The following is a 20,576-nucleotide window of genomic DNA, read 5'->3' on the forward strand; positions in this document are numbered from 1 at the left end:
AATTCTACCAAGTGTACTATTAGTTTCAATAAACTACTAATTATGAATATTGTGCGATCAAAATAATCGAATGGATTATTAGAATGCATTCTAAACCAAATTGGCTACAGTGCTGCGCAAAAATTAACAATAAAATTATTACTGTTCAACCACTAACTAAAAAAACGCTGTCCACTGTCTACAAAAAGTTATAACTAATTAAATAAATGGATATTTATGGTCGTTAGAATCACATCAATATAAAATAAAAGTTAGTAATTTGAAACCTAAAGTGTCTAAGGGAACACTTTGAATCACTTAACTATGAAGTTGGTTCCTATTAGGAGTAGTCAGTGTACAACTTGCCTCAAGTAATAAATCTTAACGTATAGAAATATATATAGAATAACTAGAAATATTTGGTAGACCAAGTCATTAATAAAAGAAACAAAAATTAGGTAATACGAGACGATACGTTAATGGTGGGTAAAATAATGGACTTTGTATCACTTAACTATATGATTAACAGATCCTAATGGTTCCCATAAGTATATATATCCCCTTTTATAGCGTTATACGCCTTTGGGTTCCTAATCTCCAGGCCTGTCTATCTTGCCAGTCGTCGACTGCTAGGTTCCTTTCGGACATTGCTCTAGTGATTCCTTGTAGCCATGTTCTAGGTGGTCTTCCCCTCTTTCTTTTTTCTGTGGGGGTCCATTCTAATATTATTCTTGGTAGTCGTTCTCTTCCCATTCTCTTAACGTGTCCGTACCAAATCAACTGTTTCTTTTCTATATCTTCTACTAAAGTTCTTTCTACTTTCAATTGTCTTCTTATTTCCTCGTTTCTTATATGTTCCGTTCTAGATATTCTTGCTGCTCTCCTCCAGAAATCCATTTCCACTGCATTTAAGTTATTTTTTTGCTTTTCTGTAAGTTGCCAAACCTCGGAGCTATATGTAATTATTGGTTGTAAAATGGCGTTGTATATTCTCTTTTTTGTTTCTGGTCTAATATTCTTTTGCCACAGCACTGAGTTCAGGGCTCTTATTACTTTTCTTCCTTTGGTTATTCTGTCCCTAATTGTTTCCTCGTTTCGTCCTGTTGTTGTTAGTTTTACACCTAGGTATATGCATTCCTTACAGTTTTTAATTATTTTTCCCTCTAGATCTAAATCCCCAGGTGAATCTTCTGATCCTATACATATGTATTGTGTCTTCTCCGTGCTAACCTGTAGACCCCATTTTTGGTATTCTTCTATAAGTTTTCTAGACATGTACTCCAGATCTTCTTTTTCCTGTGCTACCACTACCTGGTCATCAGCATAGTGCAGTGTATACAAGGTGCTCTCCCCAATAGTTAGTCCCATTCCTTTACATTTTTTCTTCCAAACTCTTAGGGCTTCATCTATGTATATGTTGAACAGAGTTGGGGATAAACAACACCCTTGTCGCAAGCCTTTGGTTGTTTTGAAGCCGTCTGTCACCTTGTTACCTATTTTTATTTTTGCTGTTGTGTCTCTGTATAGTTCTTTTATAGCCTTTATTAGAGTGGTATTTATGCTCGTTCTTTCCAGAACCTCCCATAATTTTGAGACAGGTACTGTGTCATACGCTTTCTTCAAGTCTACCAATAGTAGTGCACTTCTTGTGATCTTACGGTTCTCTTTTCGATTGTTTGTGATAGACAGAAAATACTATCTATCGTCGATCGACCTGCTCTGAAGCCGTTTTGTTCCTCGGATTCGTATGGGTGATATTCTTCACAAATGATCTCCTTTATTATTTTTCCGTATAACCTACTGAGCGTACTAGTCACTGTAATGCCCCTATAATTATTGCAGTCTTCCTTATTTCCTTTCTTGTATATGGACGTGATCCATCCTTCTTTCCACGTTTGCGGTATTGGTTCTCCATTTAGATGTCTATTGATAATTTCTGTTAGGATATTATACAGCCTATTTGTTCCTGCTTTTATTAATTCTGCAGGTATTCCCTCTGGACCAAGAGCGCGCCCATTTTTAAGTAGTGTTATAGCTTTCTTTGTTTTTTCTACGTTGATTTTTATTGGTTCACCTGTAATCCGTATGTCTTCAGCCGGCATGTTACTATATTCAGATCTCTGTTCTCTGAGTAATGAGCGGTAATAGTCTTGCCATTTATTTGGTGATATGGTGCCTATTGGGATATTTTCTTTTCTGCCAGATCTAACATTATCTATTAATCTCCACGATTCCCTGGATTGGCGTCCTCCTAAATAGGTATCCAATTCCTTGCATTTATTTTCCCAGCTGAGGTTTTTGGCCTCTATCGCAGCGGTTTTAAATTTTGATACAGCTTCACTATATTGTTCCCTATGTTCTGCTTTTTTAGTGCTTAGCCAGGTATGATACAATCGTTGTTTTTGTTCTTTTAAATTTTGCAGTTGTTCAGTCCACCAATAATTTCGTGTTCTCTTTCTCATTTCTTTATATCCTAAGGCTTCTTTGGCTGCTTTGTGTATGCTGTCAATTACTACTTTGGTAAGATTGTCTGTTGGTTCTTGTTCGTACTCCTGTGGGAGGTTTTGGTCCAGTCTTTGTTGGTATAATAATTTTGTGCTCTCGTTCATAAGGCTTTCTATATTATAGTTTGGTATATCTATATCTGTTAAATCTTTACTGTTTTGCAGTTGATTCTTTTGTTTGTTGTCTTTGATTATTGGCATTATTAACTTAGCTTTTATCAGATGATGGTCACTTCCACATTCTGCGGATCGATATACTCTGACATTGTGCACTTTTATCTTCGTTTTTTGTTTCATTATAAGATAGTCGATTATTGATCTTAAATTTCTAGTTATTTGCGTCCATGTATATGTGTGTATTTCCTTATGTTTAAAATACCCATTCATTATTCTTAGTAAGTTATGTTGACAGACATCTATCAACCTGGAGCCATTATCATTCCTGGTATTTTCACCGTAGGGCCCTATTATCTCATGCTTCGTTTCTTTGCCAGTTCTAGCATTTAGGTCTCCCAGTATTATGATTTCTCGATCGTTACCTGTCTGAGATATTAGCTCATTTAACGTTTCATAATACTTTTCTTTTTCATCTACCCGTGCGTCTTCATTAGGTCCATAAGTAGCAATTATTGTTATTTTGCAGCCTTTTAAATTGACATTAACTTTTATTGTTCTATCGCTTATTGCTTCCCAGCTGGAGACGTTCTTCTTATACTTCTCATGTATAAGGAGCGATATACCCCTTTTTGCATGTTCTTCTTTGTTAACGCCTCTGTATATGTGGATATATTCCCCGAGTGTTTGTGTACCTTGTCCTTTTTTCTTTGTTTCAGAGAGAGCAATAAAGTCCAGTTTATGTTTTTTAATTTCTTGTAAAATGTCATCTACCTTCGTTCTAATTCCCTGTATATTCCATGTTCCACAAATCATAGTCCGTTTTCGTTGCCATTGTCGTTTTCCATTTTGATCATCCATATTCCGAGGCCTAGTTTTCGGATTTTTAGCCAAAAGAAGTTTTTTCCAAGTGATAGGGGGCTGGCCTATCGACTTGACCCTCCTCCTTTACCCGGGCTTGGGACCGGCAGTTGTGTCCAGTGGGCTACTCAATCCACCACACCGAAACACACCAGGCGGAGTTTCCCATAAGTAATGGTGAGATAATTCCTGTTTTGTTCTTCTCTTTTATCGACCCATTTCATTCTTGCCATTTTTTTTCTGTTTTCTTCGCCATCTTCGTCATAAGTATTTGTATTTTTGCATATTTTCTTTGTTAATAACTGTTCTGCATTTTTCACTATATACGGAACAATAAATCTTGCCCTGACGTATCTTAAAATTAAGTTTTTGGAGGCTCGAAAAGAAAAATACTTCATTGTCAAAAAATTGTTTACAATAATATCTTTTCTAATTTGTTACCCAGCCATTCGTTCTTTCTTCTTTTATATGTTATATTTGGTATGTTTCTTCGCTCTCATAATCTCTCTGGAGTTAAATAACGCAAATCACAACTTTGTAGACATTATTTATTAAGCAAAAAAACTTGGTTTCAATAATTCAATTTAATAATTCTACTAGCGTACTCGACGAATACCAAACTATTAAGAACCCAATATCCGTGTACAAGCAGTGTTAAATGCTAAATCCTACTGTCTACAAAAGTTATAAATAATGAAGGAAATGGATATTTATGGTCGTTAGAATCTCATCAATATAAAATAAAAGTAATTTGATACGTTAATTAAACTTCAAGGGACTAAGGGACACTTGGAATCACTTAACTTAAGTTGGTTCCCATTAGAAGTGGTACCATACCAAATGATCATAAAATAATTGGGAAAATATGGATATTTTAAACAATAAAGTATTTTTCTTTTCGCGTCCCCAAAAACTTAATTTTAAGATAGGATTCATCAGGGCAAGATTTATTAGTCCGTATATAGTAAAAATTGCAGAACAATTATTAATAAAGAAAATATGCAAAAATACAAAGACTTATGACGAAGAAAATAAAAAAAACATGGGAAGAATGAAATGGTTTGATAAAAGAGAAGAACAAAACAGGAATTATCTCACTATGGGAACCATTAGGATCTGTTAATCATATAGTTAAGTGATACAAAGTGTCCCTTATTTTAACCTCCATTAACGTATCGTATCATATTACTTAATTTTTGTCTTTTATTAATGTAACTTTGTCTACCGAATATTTCTATTTATTATCAAGTTAAGATTTATTACTTAAGGCAAGTTGTATACTGACCACTCCTAATGGGAACCAGCTTCATAGTTAAGTGATTCCAAGTGTCCCTTAGACACTTGAAGTTTCATTAACATTCTTTTCTTCTTCTTCTTCTGTTACCTTTTGGCCTACACGTTTTTTGGAACACTTTAACTATCAATTATCTTTTATCTTCAAGGCAAATTTGTGAGCAATAACTTTTTCTATCCTAAAATTAATGCTAGTTAATTAAAATTTTAATTTCCAACTCATTTTTCTTATTACATATATTAAATTTTTAATTGGCTTAAGTTTTGTTTAAACGACTTGCCTGAGGTTGTGTAACCTCGCATGTCCTCAATTTCTAGAATAATTCTAAGAAAAAACTCATAAAGTAAGTCATCGATGATACGATGATTGATTGATTGATGGGTTACATTACAAGATTGATGCCTTAGAAAAAGATTTGCTTAAAGGGCAGTTGAAGAAAGGGAAGTAGGAGACCAAATAAAAAATGGTTGGATGCAGGTTTGAAGGAGATTTGAGATTGTTCGATATGTTTTAATTATTTAATAATTTAACTATATAAAAGAAATTTTTTTTTTGAAAAATTCAACACAAATATATACAACTGTAATTATTTTTATGAGCATTCCATAGTAGCCCAAGAGTTCGAGTTTTCATTAAACGTTGGAACATCAGCAGGAGTTGTATTTTCTACTTCGGTCGATGTAGACGGTAATGCCATATTCGGATCTATATTTGTTCCGTTTTCTTGAGTAGTTGTTTCTTCCCAATTAATTTTAAATCTTGTTACTCTTGGTTCTGACGCAAGAATATTTCGAATCACCTAAAATAACGAAATTTTATCTAACATAAACTAATATAACATCACTCAATAAGTCGTGTGACTAACACACAGATGGCGCTGCCATTGTCAAATCCATGTGGAGGTTATGGAATACCGGCTTTCAAAAGACTATGTGTAAACATTTTTGACATTTCAATTAGTTAGAAAAAGGGGACAGCTATTTAAGTGAAGCTACTTTTGTTGTTTTGAAAACAATTTTGTGTGTTAATTTATCATAGCTTCTTGATGAAAAAAAAAATATTGTACAAGCTTAGCAATGGCTTCAAAAGTATCTTGATAGAAGCTATCTGCCAACACCCTAGTAAAATATATAGGGCAAATAAATCTTCCAGATCAAAAACACTCTAAATTCATATATAAAAGTAAACCTAATGTCAGAATACCATACAAACACATAGAAAAACAACATCATAGAGGTTGTGAGGTAGGAGTCTTCAGGAGAAATAAATATCACCAAAACTCCTAGACAGAGAATAACAAACCTTTTTTATCAAGCTGGATCTGATGACAAAGGGTCATGGAGAAGACCTGGAAACACAGATGGACAACTTTGTGGTAGCAGCCATAGTGAGAAGTGTCTCCAAGATAAGCATCTCGATAGAAGCTCTCTGCCAACACCCTAGTAAAATAATTTGGGTAAATGAATCTTCTAGCCAAAGAATACTAGGCCAAAAACAAACTGAATTCATATATCAAGCTGGATCTAATATTAGAAGACCCTATAAATACAGATAAAAACAACATCATGGAGATTGTGAGGGAGTAGTCAGAGAATAACCAAACTTTTTTATTAAGCTAGATCTGATGAAGTAAAATAAAGTTTTTAATAAATCTTCTAGCCAAAGAATACCAGACTAAATACACACAAATTTCATACATCAACCAGATCTGATGGCTGAAGACCTGGGATAACCCTAAACCATGTGGGAGGACAACATCAAGTAGGTACTGGGTGATAGGTAGGGTTCACGCCAGCATGGCGACATAGCGACAATTGTCGCAAAATCATCAAGAAATGTCGCCAAAATCATACACATTGACGACAAATTTGTCGCCCAAAATATTTTTAAAAAAACCTATGTTTTATATTTACTGTGCTGTTTTTGCATAAAAGAATTTATATATGCCATAAAAATATGTATAAAAGTGTGTGTAGCATGCATATGTTAATTTTTTTACTTTTGTCTACCATGTTATATTTTTGGACCACTAAATCATAACTTAGGTGGTCCTTTTGGACCACTAAATCATAACTTAGGTGGTCCTTTTGGACCACTAAATTTCCATTGCTGGTGTGAACCCTAGTGATAGGTGAACACTTTGATATTGGTTTGAGATTAGTTACAGTAAGTAACCTTTCAGCAGAAGTTGAGCACCTAAATTCCTGTATATAAATGAGAAAAAGGATTTGCATTCAAGCAACCAATAAAATGAAGATTCAAACAATCAATATGGATCCTACTTTGATTTGACTAGAAGAATAAGAATTAAAAATAATGAAATTAAATTCAAAATTAATGAAATGTTTCTTTATAAGAGTCGTCAGCTGTATATAAAATGGGAGCAAATGGAACAATCGTTACAAATTTATTTTCTTCATAATGATCAAATAAAAAATTTACAATAAGCTATTAAATGATACTCTAGAAATGTTTATGTATAATATCAATACATTATTGTGAAAAGATTAAATTTAGAATTAAGAAACGTTAATTATTAGATAAACTCATATTATTATTGAACATTTCAACTAACCTTATCAAACTGAGGAGGACTAGGTAAATTCTCTCTCATTTCCGGATCGCTATATTCGTTATTAATGAAATATCCAACACGTATAAACTCTTGACTTTTATATGAACACGTCAAAAGCACAACTGTAACCCCTATAGCATCATTTTCTGGTATACGGGAAACATTTGGAGGATCAGCCTATAATTACAAATGATTGATTAATTAGTAAGAATGATTTACAAAAAAAAAATTAACTCACTTGAAAAACAAACATGTGTTTGCCTTCTGGGATTGGCCCCACAAACACTGAATCTAAGACTTGATCATGTTCTTCACTTTCAGCTGAACCTACGTAAATCATTTTCCATTCTAGATCTAAAAATGGAACATTATAATGAAAACTTGAAAAATTATCAAAATATGAACAATATAAAGCATTGTGTATCAAACTATAAAAAGTTTATATTATAAGACATATAGTTACCTTCTTTTAATTCTTCTATACATTCAAATGTTATCTCGAACTGAAAAGGGTTCAAAAATGGACTGGGATTATCCATAACTGTTATATTACACAACTGAACTTTTGCCATCGCGACTTGTAAATAATTGAAAATTTATAGATTCTTATATTGTTAAATATATTCCCACCCAATATTGTTTCTCAATAAACTTAAAAGGCCAACAAAAAATTGTCTGATGCTTTGTTTTATAGCATTAAAAATTGTTTACCCGCCAGAATTCTTCTTCTAGGTTATTTTATAGAAGAGTTGGATGTTTTTGTAGCTAATTGACAGTGTAGTTATCGAGTGGAAGATTGGACAGACTGGTGTAAAAATATGGAGTAGGGAGATGGTAAAATTTAACGAAATGAACTGAGCGGGATTGATGCACATATTTTTTGTAAAAGTAACTCAAAAATAAAAAAAAAAGATAATACAGTTATTCGATTTTTAAATTATTTCTGTACGTATTTTATTCAATATATTTATAAACGAAGAATCAAAAACCCCAATTCATACCAAAATAAAATCATTTTTGCCAACTCGATTTCTATGTATATTGGTAAACCTGACCGACAAATAAAAGATTTAACTTAATCTTGAATTTTTTGCGTTCAACTTTTAATTTACACACCATAAGTGATGGTACCATAAGGTATGGTACCTACACAACATCCACAAATAGTGAAACCACTACCAAACATAGAACGCAAACAAAATGAAGATCTATGATCTTTTTGGGGATATTTCGTTTTGTTACGTTCGTCGACATTTAAAAACGTTGAGACACGCGCAGATCTCGTCTGAATTCGTTCGTCCGATCCCCACTCAGTCTTTTCGGGTGCTCCATGTTTCTCGTTTCACAGTGCGAACCCGAGAATTGCACAAAGCGCAATGTATGTGCGCCATTGCTGTGGAGAAGAGCTGCGAAAAGTACTCTCGAAGTATATTCGGTTTTCACGTTACAAACCGACTTTAAATGCAGAATAACGTAACAGAATTAACTCAGAGATTGCTTCGTTCACTGGACAGTAATTATAATGTAAGAAAATACAAGATAAATAAGGATTTTTAATAAAATTAGTGAACACCATTGAGAGGTATTCGTAGATCAGGTGGATTACACTACCTTAAAAATTTATTTAAAGAGTGGTTAATAAATATTCAAATGCTAATTCTGGTGGAAATATTTTTAATGTATGGACTATTTAATTAAAGTTTTCAAAATTTTGATTTATTAAATGACTGATTTAACGTCACTGTCTGTTTTACATAAGACATTAAAGAATTAATTACTTCGTGTTGATACGTTGCTGATGTAAATAATTTTTTTATTCTCAAATATATAATGAAATATATTTTATATATATTTCGCACAATAACTGAGACTTTCAATTACATAGGAAAAATTTGGTGCCATCAGTATAATCGAATATACAGGGTGCTCCGAAATTACGGTAGATGCAACAGTTTAATTGTTGACTTATTTATTTTAAGGTCATCGATATGCCCACAGTTACTGAGATCATTTCCTTATTGGAGAAAGTTTCGATTACCAAAGAATTATTGGAGGTAAGAAGTGTCTTAATTTCTATTTTTTGTTCTACCTTTTCTAACCATTTAAACTAGTGCTAACATAACCTACTGTTTATGGTGAAATAATGATTTGCTGTACAACATTAAGTGATATACTGTTTTTAATTAGGCTCTTCATTAGTCTATAATATCAAAGTATTTAATGTAATACACAAAGAGTTGAGAAATTCATTATTTTATCAACATTTCATTTTCTGATTTTTCAAACATTGTATTTAAATATTTTCTTTCTATTTACTTTCATACTCATTTTAGTATACTTTTATGTGACAAATAGAAAAGATTCCTTTATTAGAATTTGTCTTATAATTTTATTTAACCTCAATAATATCTTAATGCCTTTATTTTATTATCTTTTAAATATATTAATAATCAATGCACTTTAAAATGATTCGAGTCTTCTTTAACCACTCCATAGATTTTTGACTGATTTCTTCACATTTTGCTTTCGTCCAAATGTAGATATAGCAACATATTTTCAGAATTAACTTCATTTTCCTTTAACTTCTTGGGAAAACTTGCCTTGTTCATATTTTTGACTTATTTAATACATTAACTACTATGAAAAGTGTTTTCAACTGATTTTTTTAAATAACTGAGTGTTTTTACTAATTGATTCCATCACATATAGTGTGCTACATCATTTACAATCAAACCCAGCTAGTGATTGTCCTCACATCATCTCGTTATGAAAACCACAGCCTTTATCTACTAAAAGTATAGCACCAGTTTACAAAATTTAACCCTTTTCTGTTGCTGCGAATTCTTTGGTTGATGATGTTTACTTCTGATTTGTTTTTATCGAATCTACTCTCAACATTTTTTAAACAGCTTAAGTTACTTTGTTTTGGATTTTTAAAAATTTAACTACTTTATTAAGATTAGTTTTTCTGATATAAGTAGTTCAAATTGACAATTTTCAAACAATCCAAATATTTTTTTTCTATATTTGTGGAAAATATATGTTTAAAGATTGTAGGAAAGTTATATCAGAGTTTGTGGAAAATAAGTATATTGAATATTTTGGGATGGTCTTTGATAAAAATGAGAAGCTTTGGGATCTCAATTTTGTTTGGAAATCGTGCGTAGAATATTTAAGTTTATTAGAATAGGATAAAGGAAGTGCTGAAAACTGTTACTTTTGTAACGTGAATTGAATTTTGTTTGAATTTTTGTAACTGTTGATGAAATTCATACTGACCACAAAATCGAACTAAATTTCAGTGTCCAAATACTAGTTGTGTTCCGTCAAATACAGCTCTCACCTGACTCTTCAAGCTGATATTGAAAGTATGTCGAATGAGTCAAAATGTTACAAAAATTGGCTTAAAATAAAGTGGACTGGCCTTTATTCATTGATAGTTCAAAAAGTATCTAAAATATTCTATTAAATATTGGAAATAAATATGCTGGGGTATCTATTGCCCACAAAGTAAGAGGAAGAATATTCTACTAGCTTTGAACAAAATAAAATACAATGACCATAAGTCGCAAATTTGTGTCGATTTAAAAATGGTGAACCTCCTTCTCGGTTAACAAAGTGGTTGCACTAAGTTTTCCGATTTTATATGAAGTTGGGACTGTAGAGCTAAACAAGAGCATCATGTAAGGAGAAACTGGCCCTTGAGAGAAATTATAGTCTGGAAAGGAAATTTTAGTCCAAAATTTATTAATAGCTCGTGATATAATAGTGGTTTGGTATACCAGTGTTTGAATTCCATTAGTATTTTTTCAAAATGGAGCTATTCTGGAGTTTTTTCATTTTCAAAAGGCAGATTCGTTAATAAGTTCTTATTTAACAATAACTCAATATTTTCTCGGAAATACATAAATGCCTGTGCATTTTTGCAGGACATATGCCCCAATTTATAAATAACTGGGTATTTTACATTACTACTGCAAAACCTAGCATTTTCAGGCGCCCATTGAGGTGGCAATGTCCCAACATCTTCTCAAGTTGATAAATTCAATGGATCTTCAGTTATAGGTTCCAAGGAGTATCTTTACCTTGCGGATTGTTCCAATAACTGATTTTTTTCTTCATACGTAAAGTTCCTACTTTAGAAAGTCTGTGTGCTTTTTTATGAACTATCACTTTAGTGTGTCCAGGAACCCATTGAAGGATAATTTTATCTTTTTTGCTTAGCTCTTTAAAACTTGTTCAGACTTTCTTGAACCAGCTTGAAACTTATGTAATTGAAGCTGCTTGCTATCATAAAAAATGTTAATTTCCTGTTTGCAATAATCCCTTCACGAATTAAATTTATATTAGATTTTACATTGCATATATTTCTGTTCAGTTCTAACCTTTGTTTTAGAGCCATTTTCATTTCTAGTATGGTATTTTGATTCCAATTATTTTCACAGCTTAGTTATAAATTTTTTCATGATTTTCTATTTCATACTAAGGCATGTCACAAATTTTATCACATTTTGAGAGAGGTTTCGGTTTATACCTTGAGATTCCTTCTGTTATCATTCTGAGTAAGGTTTACTTAGCCTATATACCTAAAAGTAGTATATGGAGAAGTGGGAGATTTAGAATCACTTTTAGTGCATGCTTTGGGCATGTTCATTGTACATATTAAGGCCAGTCTTTGCATCTTGAAGGGATTGATTCTTGTGGTGCTTTAGTGCTTACTATTTCCATGTACATCTACAACAGGAACTTTAGGTATACTGAAATAGTAACATTTTTTTTTTAAAAACTGTTGATACTTTGTTGTAACTGATACCACAACGCAAGTTTTCATCTGCTCTCTTCTAACGAAGGTTGACGATAACCGCAGCAAAATCATTTCTGTCTCTGGCCCTTCTTAGTTAAAGTCAAGTTTACAGTGGGACGATGTCTATGCACGTATGACAATATTTAAAATCATAGCTATATACATCTTTTTTTTTCTGTTTTATTAGACCACCAGATTGGGGAAATACATAAACGAGCTAAGGAGGAAAACAACAAATGAGGCTTTATCAAAGAGGGCGAAAGAGCTCGTGAAGAAATGGAGAAATGCCGTATTACCTGAATCAAACGGACAACTGAAACAGAGCCCACCACTGTCGCAAACGCCGGCTTTGCCTTCAATAGTAAATCAAGAAGATGCGCAGTTTAATAAAATAAAAGGGAAGAAACGGTCGCCGAAGGATGTAGTCGATAATACAAATATTAAACGAATAAAAATAAACGGAGGAATTTCTGAATTAGATTTTTCCGATAACTCGAATTCGAGTTTCAAAGATGTGATATCTACAGTAAAAACAGAACCAAAACGAGATGTGATTATTATTAATTCGGATTCGAATTCGAGTATTCCGGAAAAACACGATCCACCCTTAGATCAACAGATGCCTAAGAAGAGGGGTAGAAAAAAAGGATCTAAAAATCACAAAAATCTAATCGACGAAGCGGAAAGTTCTTTTACCATAAAATTGGCGGTTTCTAGGGGAAATTCCAAAGTCAAAACGACCCAGGAATTGGTGGCAAGTTTACAGAACAAAAATTCTAGTTCCACCGTATTAAATTCGTTCGCGAAACCTAAAGAAGATCTGAATGAAAAAGCTGCGAAACTCACCGAACGCGTTTCCATCATTGACCAACAACTCAATACGAATGCACACAGAAATAAAAATTCTCAACGACACAAATTTAAATTAGAGAAAAACGAAAGGGTGATAGAATCCGGATCTGTCATCAATGATAAGAGCATACTTGTCCAGGATTCGTCTATCAAAAAGGAAGAAGAGGATGAAGAAGATGTCATTGTAGTGGATAATGAATTCGAAGATGATGAATCCAAGAAAAAAGGTAAATTATTATCATACACAACGTTGATTATTTTCCCATTTTATTTACATTTTTTGGAGCCAAAAGTATGTGGTTTTTAGGTGGTATATATTCCACTTTAGCTGGGCATACCAATCTGAAATGCTCTATTTATTGGAACCTCCCACTTCCACTTCTAGTTTTCATTCTATTATAAATAATTTGGAGATTGTTTGGGGAATCGTTTTGGCTTTACAACCACTCTAAATCTATACTTTATATCAAGACTCTACATCTCATTATTCTGCTTCCAAAATGTGTAGACTCCTCCCAAAGAAGGCTATTTTTCAGTCCCAACTTTCCAAGGTGTTAACACTACTCCTTCAAAATAGACTTTTGTTGCAATGAGGAGGACATTCCCAGAGTAGTTTCCGTGGCCCGAATGCAGTCGTCGTTCTCTACCATGCTGATCATCTCAAGGTGGTATTTGACGGGGCAGTCATCTCTCAGAAGACTTCTTAGCTGATATGGTTATGAATCTTTTGGAATGTCTTAGGCCTGGAGTGTTTCTCCATTTGATCCCTTAACAATCCATTCAGTTCGTTGTTGATGACGCATCTCATTAGACCACAGTAGGGCTTTGGTCCAAAATATGGAAATAACTTGTATAAAGAATCTGCAGCTTTCGTCCTTTACCATGCTCATCATCTCAAGGTGGTATTTGACAGGGTAGTGACCTCTCAGAAGACCTAGCACAAGTTTGATTTCATTTTTGGTCATCACAAGACTTCATATCTGATATGGTTATGAATCTTTTGGATTGTCTTAGGCCTGGAGTATTTTTTCATTTGATTCCTTTGGGTCTGGTTCAAGATATGGAGCTGTTGCCAATTTTTTTAACTTCCTCATTGCCTGGTAGCCACATTAGTTTGGTTCTACTCCTATACTAACTTGGACGTGCACTCAATAGTTTTCTGGCTGTTTGGTTATCTGAGAGAATGTAAATTTGATTTTTATAGCGATTTCTATCCAAACACTTTTGAGCACATTTGTTTATTGCTAGATACTCAACCTAAAAAATAGTGACTGATGTTCCTAGTAGTGTGGAGAGCTTCTATTTTGATCAACAAATATCCAGCTTCTTATTCTAGTTCCGAATCGCCAGTGTTCTGAAGAAACACCGGGAGTTTTAAATTATTTATTAACAAAGAACAAAGATTTTATAGAAATGAATGACTCTACTTAAAATTTTGATAATTATCTAAAATGTGTTGATGTGTTGTGGCATGTTTTGTTGCCAATTCAATTATTAATTATCGTAGGACCTTCAAACACCAGAATAGTCTAGAATACCTGGAAAAACTCTAGGATATTCAGTAACTGGGTAATCGGATAGGTACAGGCCTATACAGTGACAATAAGATAATCAAATCGAATAACTTATCTATCTTCGTTACAATATGATATAATTTTTTTCCATATATTGGAACCTTTATCTATGCTTCTTTGATTTCTACCCATTTCGTGAAATCGTTTTTATGTTAGACTGTACCTAGACTTGGTCTTTGATTTTTTTCACGTAAGGAAACGTTTTTTACACCAGAAAATTACGCTTGTACCTAAGCTTGGTCTTCTTTGATTCCTTCCCGTTTTTTCTGACGTTTTTATGCTACAAAATGACGATTGTATCCAGACCTATTCTCTTTTTATCTCTTCCCATCACTTGGAACCTTTTTTATGGTGAAAAATTACGATTGTGTTCAAGTCTGGTCATTTTTTGTCATTTCTATTCATTTCCTGGAACTTTTTGTAGGCTAGAAAATGACGATTTTGTCGAGGCCTGGTTTTCTTCAATATTTTCTATCCAAGAGAACTTCTTTTTGCTAGAAAAATATGTTTGTATCCAGACTTGGTCTTTTTCTATTTCTTTTTATATCTTGATATCTTTCTTGCAATCTTTTAAATGCTAGAAGATGATGGTTGTTCCTAGACCTGGTATTATTTGATTTCCTCCCATTCTGTGTAATTTTTTATGCTAAAAGTGACGATCATATCCAGATCTGGTCTTTTTTAATTTCTCCTCTTCTCCTGGACCTTTTTTTAAGCTAGAATATAATGATTGTATCCAGACCTGATCTCTACCGATTTCTTGCAATATTTTATGTGCCAGAAAATTGAGGTTATACCTAGACCTGGTGTTCTTTAATTTCTTTCCATCTCGTGGACATTTTTTATGTCAGAAAATCAATTTGTACTTGCCTCGTCCAATCAATGCAACATCTACAACACTCTTTGAGAGTTAGATTAAGTTATGTTAGGTCGCCTACACTACATAGATAATATGATTTAAAGAGGTAGATCAGTGAAAGAAACCTGAAGATAATCCAAAAATGAATTAATTTTATTTTAAATATTTGTATCAAGCTTAAATTTTCGTATCGAACCAATATCACTGTCTAAAATTCGTTTCGATAACCAAACTTTCGTTGTTGGTCTCTGAAGATGATAGTTTGGTTATCGAAACGAATTTCAGACAGTATAATTTCGTATATCAGTGTAGTAATTTATTTATTTTTGTAGTGAACGAAGAGCTGGATAAAAAGGTAAAAGCAGAGAGTCAAGAGACTGATAATCAACATTTCGTATCCTCCTTAAGCGTGGAAGAAGCTTTAGCCCAACTTCCGCCAATCGATAGATCAGTAAATATAGAAGACGAAGTCGAAAGTAATCCTTGTACGTGTATACTAAAAGAAGAAAAACCCGACCATTCGTTAGAAGATGATAGCGAATCGTTAAATTTAATACCCAAATATGAATTCTCAGAAGATCATGACTGCCAAGCCAAATTAAAATTAAGGGAAACTTACCGTTTCGATAGCGTCGATGATGAAATGGTCGAACGTTTACACAACACCTTTATACCTAACGTTAACGGAAATTATAGTATGAACCCTTCGAAAAGTAACGACGCCATACAAGAAAACGGACTTTACGTGAATGTAGTGCCTATTGTAAATATAGAAAGTATACCGAAAAATGTTAAAAACTTTGCAACAGAAAATTATAGTAGATACAGATTTTCAGAAACGCAGGTTGTTCAAGAGGATGTAGATAGTGGACGGACAGAAGGTGAAGTGTCCTCTGTTGTTAGTGATAATAAATGTTTTAGAGAATGGCACGAAGTCGTCGATACGACTTCCTACCAAGGTGAAAATATAAGAATTTTGCCTTATGTTATAATAGATTGAGATACTAGTCCCTTTATTATTATTATTATTACTACTATTATTATTATTACTATTGAAGTAAAGGTGAATTTATAGAATAAAGAATATTATAATTTTTTTTATGTTACAAATTTTTCCCGTATGTGAATCTCATTTAAACAATAACCATTAATAGAGGAAAATAATAATATTTTTGTTACTTTACTTCAAGGTATATCGTTCGATGAATGTTAAATATATAAAAAAATATTGAATTGAATCTATAAAAAAAAATTGAATTTGTTTATTTTGTGGGGTCAATACTACAACTATGTAACTACAATCAGTACAATCCAGATGTTTCGAAAAAAACAAAGTAAAGTTTTATCAAGATTGTAGAGACGAAACTAAAAGTTATTTTACTACAATTTCTGGATTGTATTTAATTAAAAGTATTCATGTCTCGTTTCTACCACAAAAACAGTCATTAATTGGGGGAAATACATGCAAAAGGATGGTTTCATGCTGATTTTCTTTAATTTTTTCCAGGTGTAAAGAAACGAATTTTATTTATTGAAACTATCAAGTTATTTACAACATATGTATATTGATGAGTATTTTTTCATATTTTACAAAAATATAACTTGGAAAGTAGCGGAGATATCATCTGATACACATCATAGATTGTCATCCGAAGCCACAATTTTTACGTAAATAAGTTATTCTTTACCATTTTTTCTTACATCGTTTACTATATATGTATGTAGGATTAAGATTATTTCTCTACTCCATCTACCACAGTCACGCATGAAACACTAGCTCTATTCAAGCAGTCTAATGCCATATAGCCATAATAGCATTCGAGTCAGTCGGGAATAAGACACAGAAGGTTACGGAATTAAGACGAACACCCGAATAATTAATTCTAATTAAGGCGATTTTCCGTGTAATTAAGGCAAATTTTCGCTTGATTAAGACGATTTTCCGTGTAATTGAGGCAAATTTTCGCTTAATTAAGGCGATTTTCCGCGTAATTAAGCCAAATCATCTCGAAATTGAGCCAATTTACTGCTTAATTAAAACTATTCCTCACAAAATCAAGACAAAGTCAAGCGCAATTGCCAAATTTCCGTGTATTTAAAGCGATTTCCTGTATAATTAAGATAAATTCCCGCTTAATTAAGACAAATTCCCGCACAATTATGCCAAATTCCTGCGTGGACATGACGAAGTCCAGTATAATTAAGACAGTTTCCCGTGTAATTAAGGCAAATTCCCGCGTAGTCAAGACAATTTTCCGAGCAATTAAGACGAATTTGCGCGTAATCAAACGAAATTTACTCTTGAGTAAAACCCCCGTTTAATTAAAGCAATTTCAGCGCAATTAAGACGAATTTCCGCGAAATTTACGTATTATGAACTCGATTTTCCATGCGCTTGTGACGATTTCCCGCGCAATTAAGACAAATTCCTGAGCGATAAATACGATTTCCCACTCATTTAACGTAGCAACCACATATACGAATATTTTTACTATCAACCTTAGTTCTATTATTTAAATTGTATATAAGTAAAGTGTTGTCATTGTTTGAATTCCATAATAATAAAGTGTTTTCCATTACCCAGCTGTTTACGAAGAAAACCCTAGACAACCAAGATATCCCTACATGTATATGGTTATTGTGGTTTTTAGCGTATAGACTGCTACCTAAAGGATATATTGTGACTTGACAGGCTACAGAAAATTAAAGAAGTAGCCTCAACTCCCTTCTGAACAGTGTGATGTAGCCTCAGCTCATTACTGATCAGATCATTCAAATGTCTCTGACCTGAAGACATCCTAAACGCATCTTCAACGAGCTTGAGTAGAGCCAAACACCAAGTCTATAGTAGGCTCATCTCACTATCGAATAGGTCCTTTTAATTTCATCTTTACCAGACAGGCTTCAGAAAATAAAACCTGAGGTAGTAAGCTCGTTGAAGATGTGTTTGAAATATTATTGTGCAATTAATAATTTCATAAAAACTTCGATTTCATAAGTGGAGTTTTTTTCACAGTATATTAAAATCTCTCTTCAGTAAGTTACTTGGAACCCTTTTATTGCTAACTATCAAAAATACTGCAATTAATATTTTGGTATTCATAATAAGGTCTCTGTAATAAATCCAATGGTACTTCTTTGATTAAACTTTGTTCCCATAAAGATGATGGCACCATACCGGTTTCGATAGCGTGAAAAGTAGGAATCAAATGCATGTATTTGATTTTCCTTCTATATTTGCTTATTTTATAGTTAGAATTGTAAATCCACGTTCCGTGCGTAGCTATACCATTTTCAATCAACTTTTCGTTTATGGAAACAACTGCAGATTCGTTAACGCTGAACAAAGCTATGTGCAACACTTTTTCTTGGGAATCTATTTCTATTATTTTCGCTAAGAGTCGTTTTTCTGATATTAACAATGAAAATTCGTATAGATCTGCTCGAGTCCATGGTTCATGACGATCTGGAAAAAAAATTTTACTATTATACCAGAACACTATCATTATCACAGCTTTAAAGGGGGACACTATAAATCCTTTGGGTTACAGTGTATATGACAACCCAATATCTACATACATACATACAAGGAAAAAATGGTTCAAAGAGATTAGAAGAAATTTGAGAATAGTGAAAGGGAAGAACTAGCAAAATGGAAAAAGTAAACTGAGTTATTTGGGATTTTTTTATGATAACCATTTCCAAATCTACAAAACATAAATCAATTTTATTTATACAAAAAAAATGATGAAATAAAATGTTTTTATTCATTTAGCTGTATTTGCTTATTATAAAAGTGCTTTACATATAGTAGTTTCCATCCAATCATTGAATAAACAATGTACATAAATAAGTTTTTTTGTTAATTGTTAAACATTTGGTTTTTAAGAACAGAGTCACTGGCTTTTCCAGTGTTTTACGTAAATCCTATGTATAGTAATGCATCTTTGATCACAATATCATAGATTACATAAGTAAATAGTTCAAAGTTTACTTTATAAAGAAAATTTTCATTCCAGTATTTGTGGTACTACTACATTTAAATACAGTAAACTACTTGTAAGTTGAGGCCAAACTTTAAATTAATTATCTAAAAGAAGTAAATAGAACCGTTTACTTACTTATTGGTACTACATCTGCTAATGCTCCTCTTATAGCAAATCTAGGTACAGTTCTATGTTTCTTAAAAATATAAAATATATTATCTAATGCAATATTCACACACTGGCCATAATCTATTAAAAAGACACGTAATTTTGCTTTATTTTGTAGAAGTGTAGGTAAAACAATTGCACGATAATATACAGAATCTATACACACTATGCAGGTTGCATACATTTTTATATGATTCTCCGTCATTAGAATTTTCTTCTCTTTATAATAATTAGTTATATATTGTTCAAATAGTTGTCTTTCCTTTACATGCAAGATTAACCAAAACTTAGAAGGGTCGTATACATTATCTATCAAAACACTATATATATCATTTGGTTTAATGGTTTCTGTAGAATATGATATTTCTTTACAAATCCTATTTATTTCAGAATCTTGTTCCATTGTCGCAGGCGTCGTACTATAAAATTCACTGTTCACTTCGTTTGGAACTATATAGCCACCAATAGTAATAGCAGAGTCCATAACAAAATTTTTTGCATTAGCTTCATAAACAGGTTAATTTATTTATTATAATTTAAATTATATGAATTAAAAAATTAAGACGGAAACATTCCCAAACAATCAGTTCTACTTAAGTTAAATACGTTTATTTGGAATTTTAAGTTTAAAAGAGTGTAATCAAACAATGCTACCAACTCATATACGTATTGTATAAAAAACAATGTCACTGTGAGGTATATTATAAACATCGAACTCTATAAATTTATTTATCGAGTTCGATGATTATAAATATGAATCAAAGAAAATATCCATAGACCTAGTAATTGTAAACTGCGCGTTCGATGAAATTCATATTCCAATATTAATATGATATCCGAAGAAAGTTACAGTAAAGCTATATCTGACAAGTGGTTCCTTTTAATTTGTTGTAGCGTGCTTCTTCCACCGTTATATTTCTTTATTCCCTTATCTTTTTAGGTCTACCTTAGACAAAAGGCTGTTTCTTTCTAAAATTGGCACACATTTTTAATTTATTCATATCTA

The 20,576-nt window shown here is 32.5% G+C and overlaps 4 protein-coding genes across 4 annotated transcripts; 1 reads left to right on the forward strand and 3 right to left on the reverse strand.

Moving 5' to 3' along the window:
- Window positions 1-1,604: 1,604 nt before the first annotated feature.
- Window positions 1,605-3,458, reverse strand: LOC130893033 (uncharacterized). The gene has a single exon (XM_057798798.1). The coding sequence runs from the start codon at window positions 3,456-3,458 to the stop codon at window positions 1,605-1,607; it is 1,854 nt and encodes a 617-aa protein (XP_057654781.1).
- Window positions 3,459-5,254: 1,796 nt separating this feature from the next.
- LOC130892530 (histone chaperone asf1) lies at window positions 5,255-8,103 on the reverse strand. The gene is made up of 4 exons (XM_057797984.1): window positions 7,791-8,103; window positions 7,566-7,681; window positions 7,328-7,504; window positions 5,255-5,551 (listed from the first exon to the last, which is right to left on the reverse strand). Exons 1-4 carry the CDS (start codon window positions 7,897-7,899, stop codon window positions 5,345-5,347), a joined length of 609 nt encoding a protein of 202 aa, XP_057653967.1. The 5' UTR covers window positions 7,900-8,103; the 3' UTR covers window positions 5,255-5,344.
- A 536-nt stretch (window positions 8,104-8,639) lies between these two features.
- On the forward strand, window positions 8,640-17,995 carry LOC130892236 (mediator of RNA polymerase II transcription subunit 26). Its single transcript, XM_057797496.1, has 4 exons — window positions 8,640-8,851; window positions 9,307-9,381; window positions 12,319-13,210; window positions 15,749-17,995. Exons 1-4 carry the CDS (start codon window positions 8,789-8,791, stop codon window positions 16,414-16,416), a joined length of 1,698 nt encoding a protein of 565 aa, XP_057653479.1. The 5' UTR covers window positions 8,640-8,788; the 3' UTR covers window positions 16,417-17,995.
- LOC130892237 (tudor domain-containing 6-like) lies at window positions 16,929-20,234 on the reverse strand. The gene is made up of 2 exons (XM_057797497.1): window positions 19,538-20,234; window positions 16,929-18,882 (listed from the first exon to the last, which is right to left on the reverse strand). Exons 1-2 carry the CDS (start codon window positions 20,052-20,054, stop codon window positions 18,479-18,481), a joined length of 921 nt encoding a protein of 306 aa, XP_057653480.1. The 5' UTR covers window positions 20,055-20,234; the 3' UTR covers window positions 16,929-18,478.
- Between the last annotated feature and the right edge of the window lie 342 nt (window positions 20,235-20,576).

This window comes from Diorhabda carinulata, chromosome 4 (assembly GCF_026250575.1).
Source record: "Diorhabda carinulata isolate Delta chromosome 4, icDioCari1.1, whole genome shotgun sequence".
NCBI classification, from domain to species: domain Eukaryota; kingdom Metazoa; phylum Arthropoda; class Insecta; order Coleoptera; family Chrysomelidae; genus Diorhabda; species Diorhabda carinulata.

What these genes read in the sequence shown, in the direction of transcription:
- LOC130893033 (XM_057798798.1), bottom strand. Translation starts at nt 3,458, where the DNA reads ATGGATGATCAAAATGGAAAACGACAATGGCAACGAAAACGGACTATG.
- LOC130892237 (XM_057797497.1), bottom strand. Translation starts at nt 20,054, where the DNA reads ATGGACTCTGCTATTACTATTGGTGGCTATATAGTTCCAAACGAAGTG. An exon ending in AGCAGATGTAGTACCAATAA is followed by an intron (nt 18,883 to 19,537) that starts GTAAGTAAACGG and finishes TTTTTTTTCCAG; the next exon opens with ATCGTCATGAACCATGGACT.
- LOC130892530 (XM_057797984.1), bottom strand. Translation starts at nt 7,899, where the DNA reads ATGGCAAAAGTTCAGTTGTGTAATATAACAGTTATGGATAATCCCAGT. An exon ending in TATAGAAGAATTAAAAGAAG is followed by an intron (nt 7,682 to 7,790) that starts GTAACTATATGT and finishes TTCCATTTTTAG; the next exon opens with ATCTAGAATGGAAAATGATT. An exon ending in AACACATGTTTGTTTTTCAA is followed by an intron (nt 7,505 to 7,565) that starts GTGAGTTAATTT and finishes TTGTAATTATAG; the next exon opens with GCTGATCCTCCAAATGTTTC.
- LOC130892236 (XM_057797496.1), top strand. Translation starts at nt 8,789, where the DNA reads ATGCAGAATAACGTAACAGAATTAACTCAGAGATTGCTTCGTTCACTG. An exon ending in TTACCAAAGAATTATTGGAG is followed by an intron (nt 9,382 to 12,318) that starts GTAAGAAGTGTC and finishes CTGTTTTATTAG; the next exon opens with ACCACCAGATTGGGGAAATA. An exon ending in TGATGAATCCAAGAAAAAAG is followed by an intron (nt 13,211 to 15,748) that starts GTAAATTATTAT and finishes TTATTTTTGTAG; the next exon opens with TGAACGAAGAGCTGGATAAA.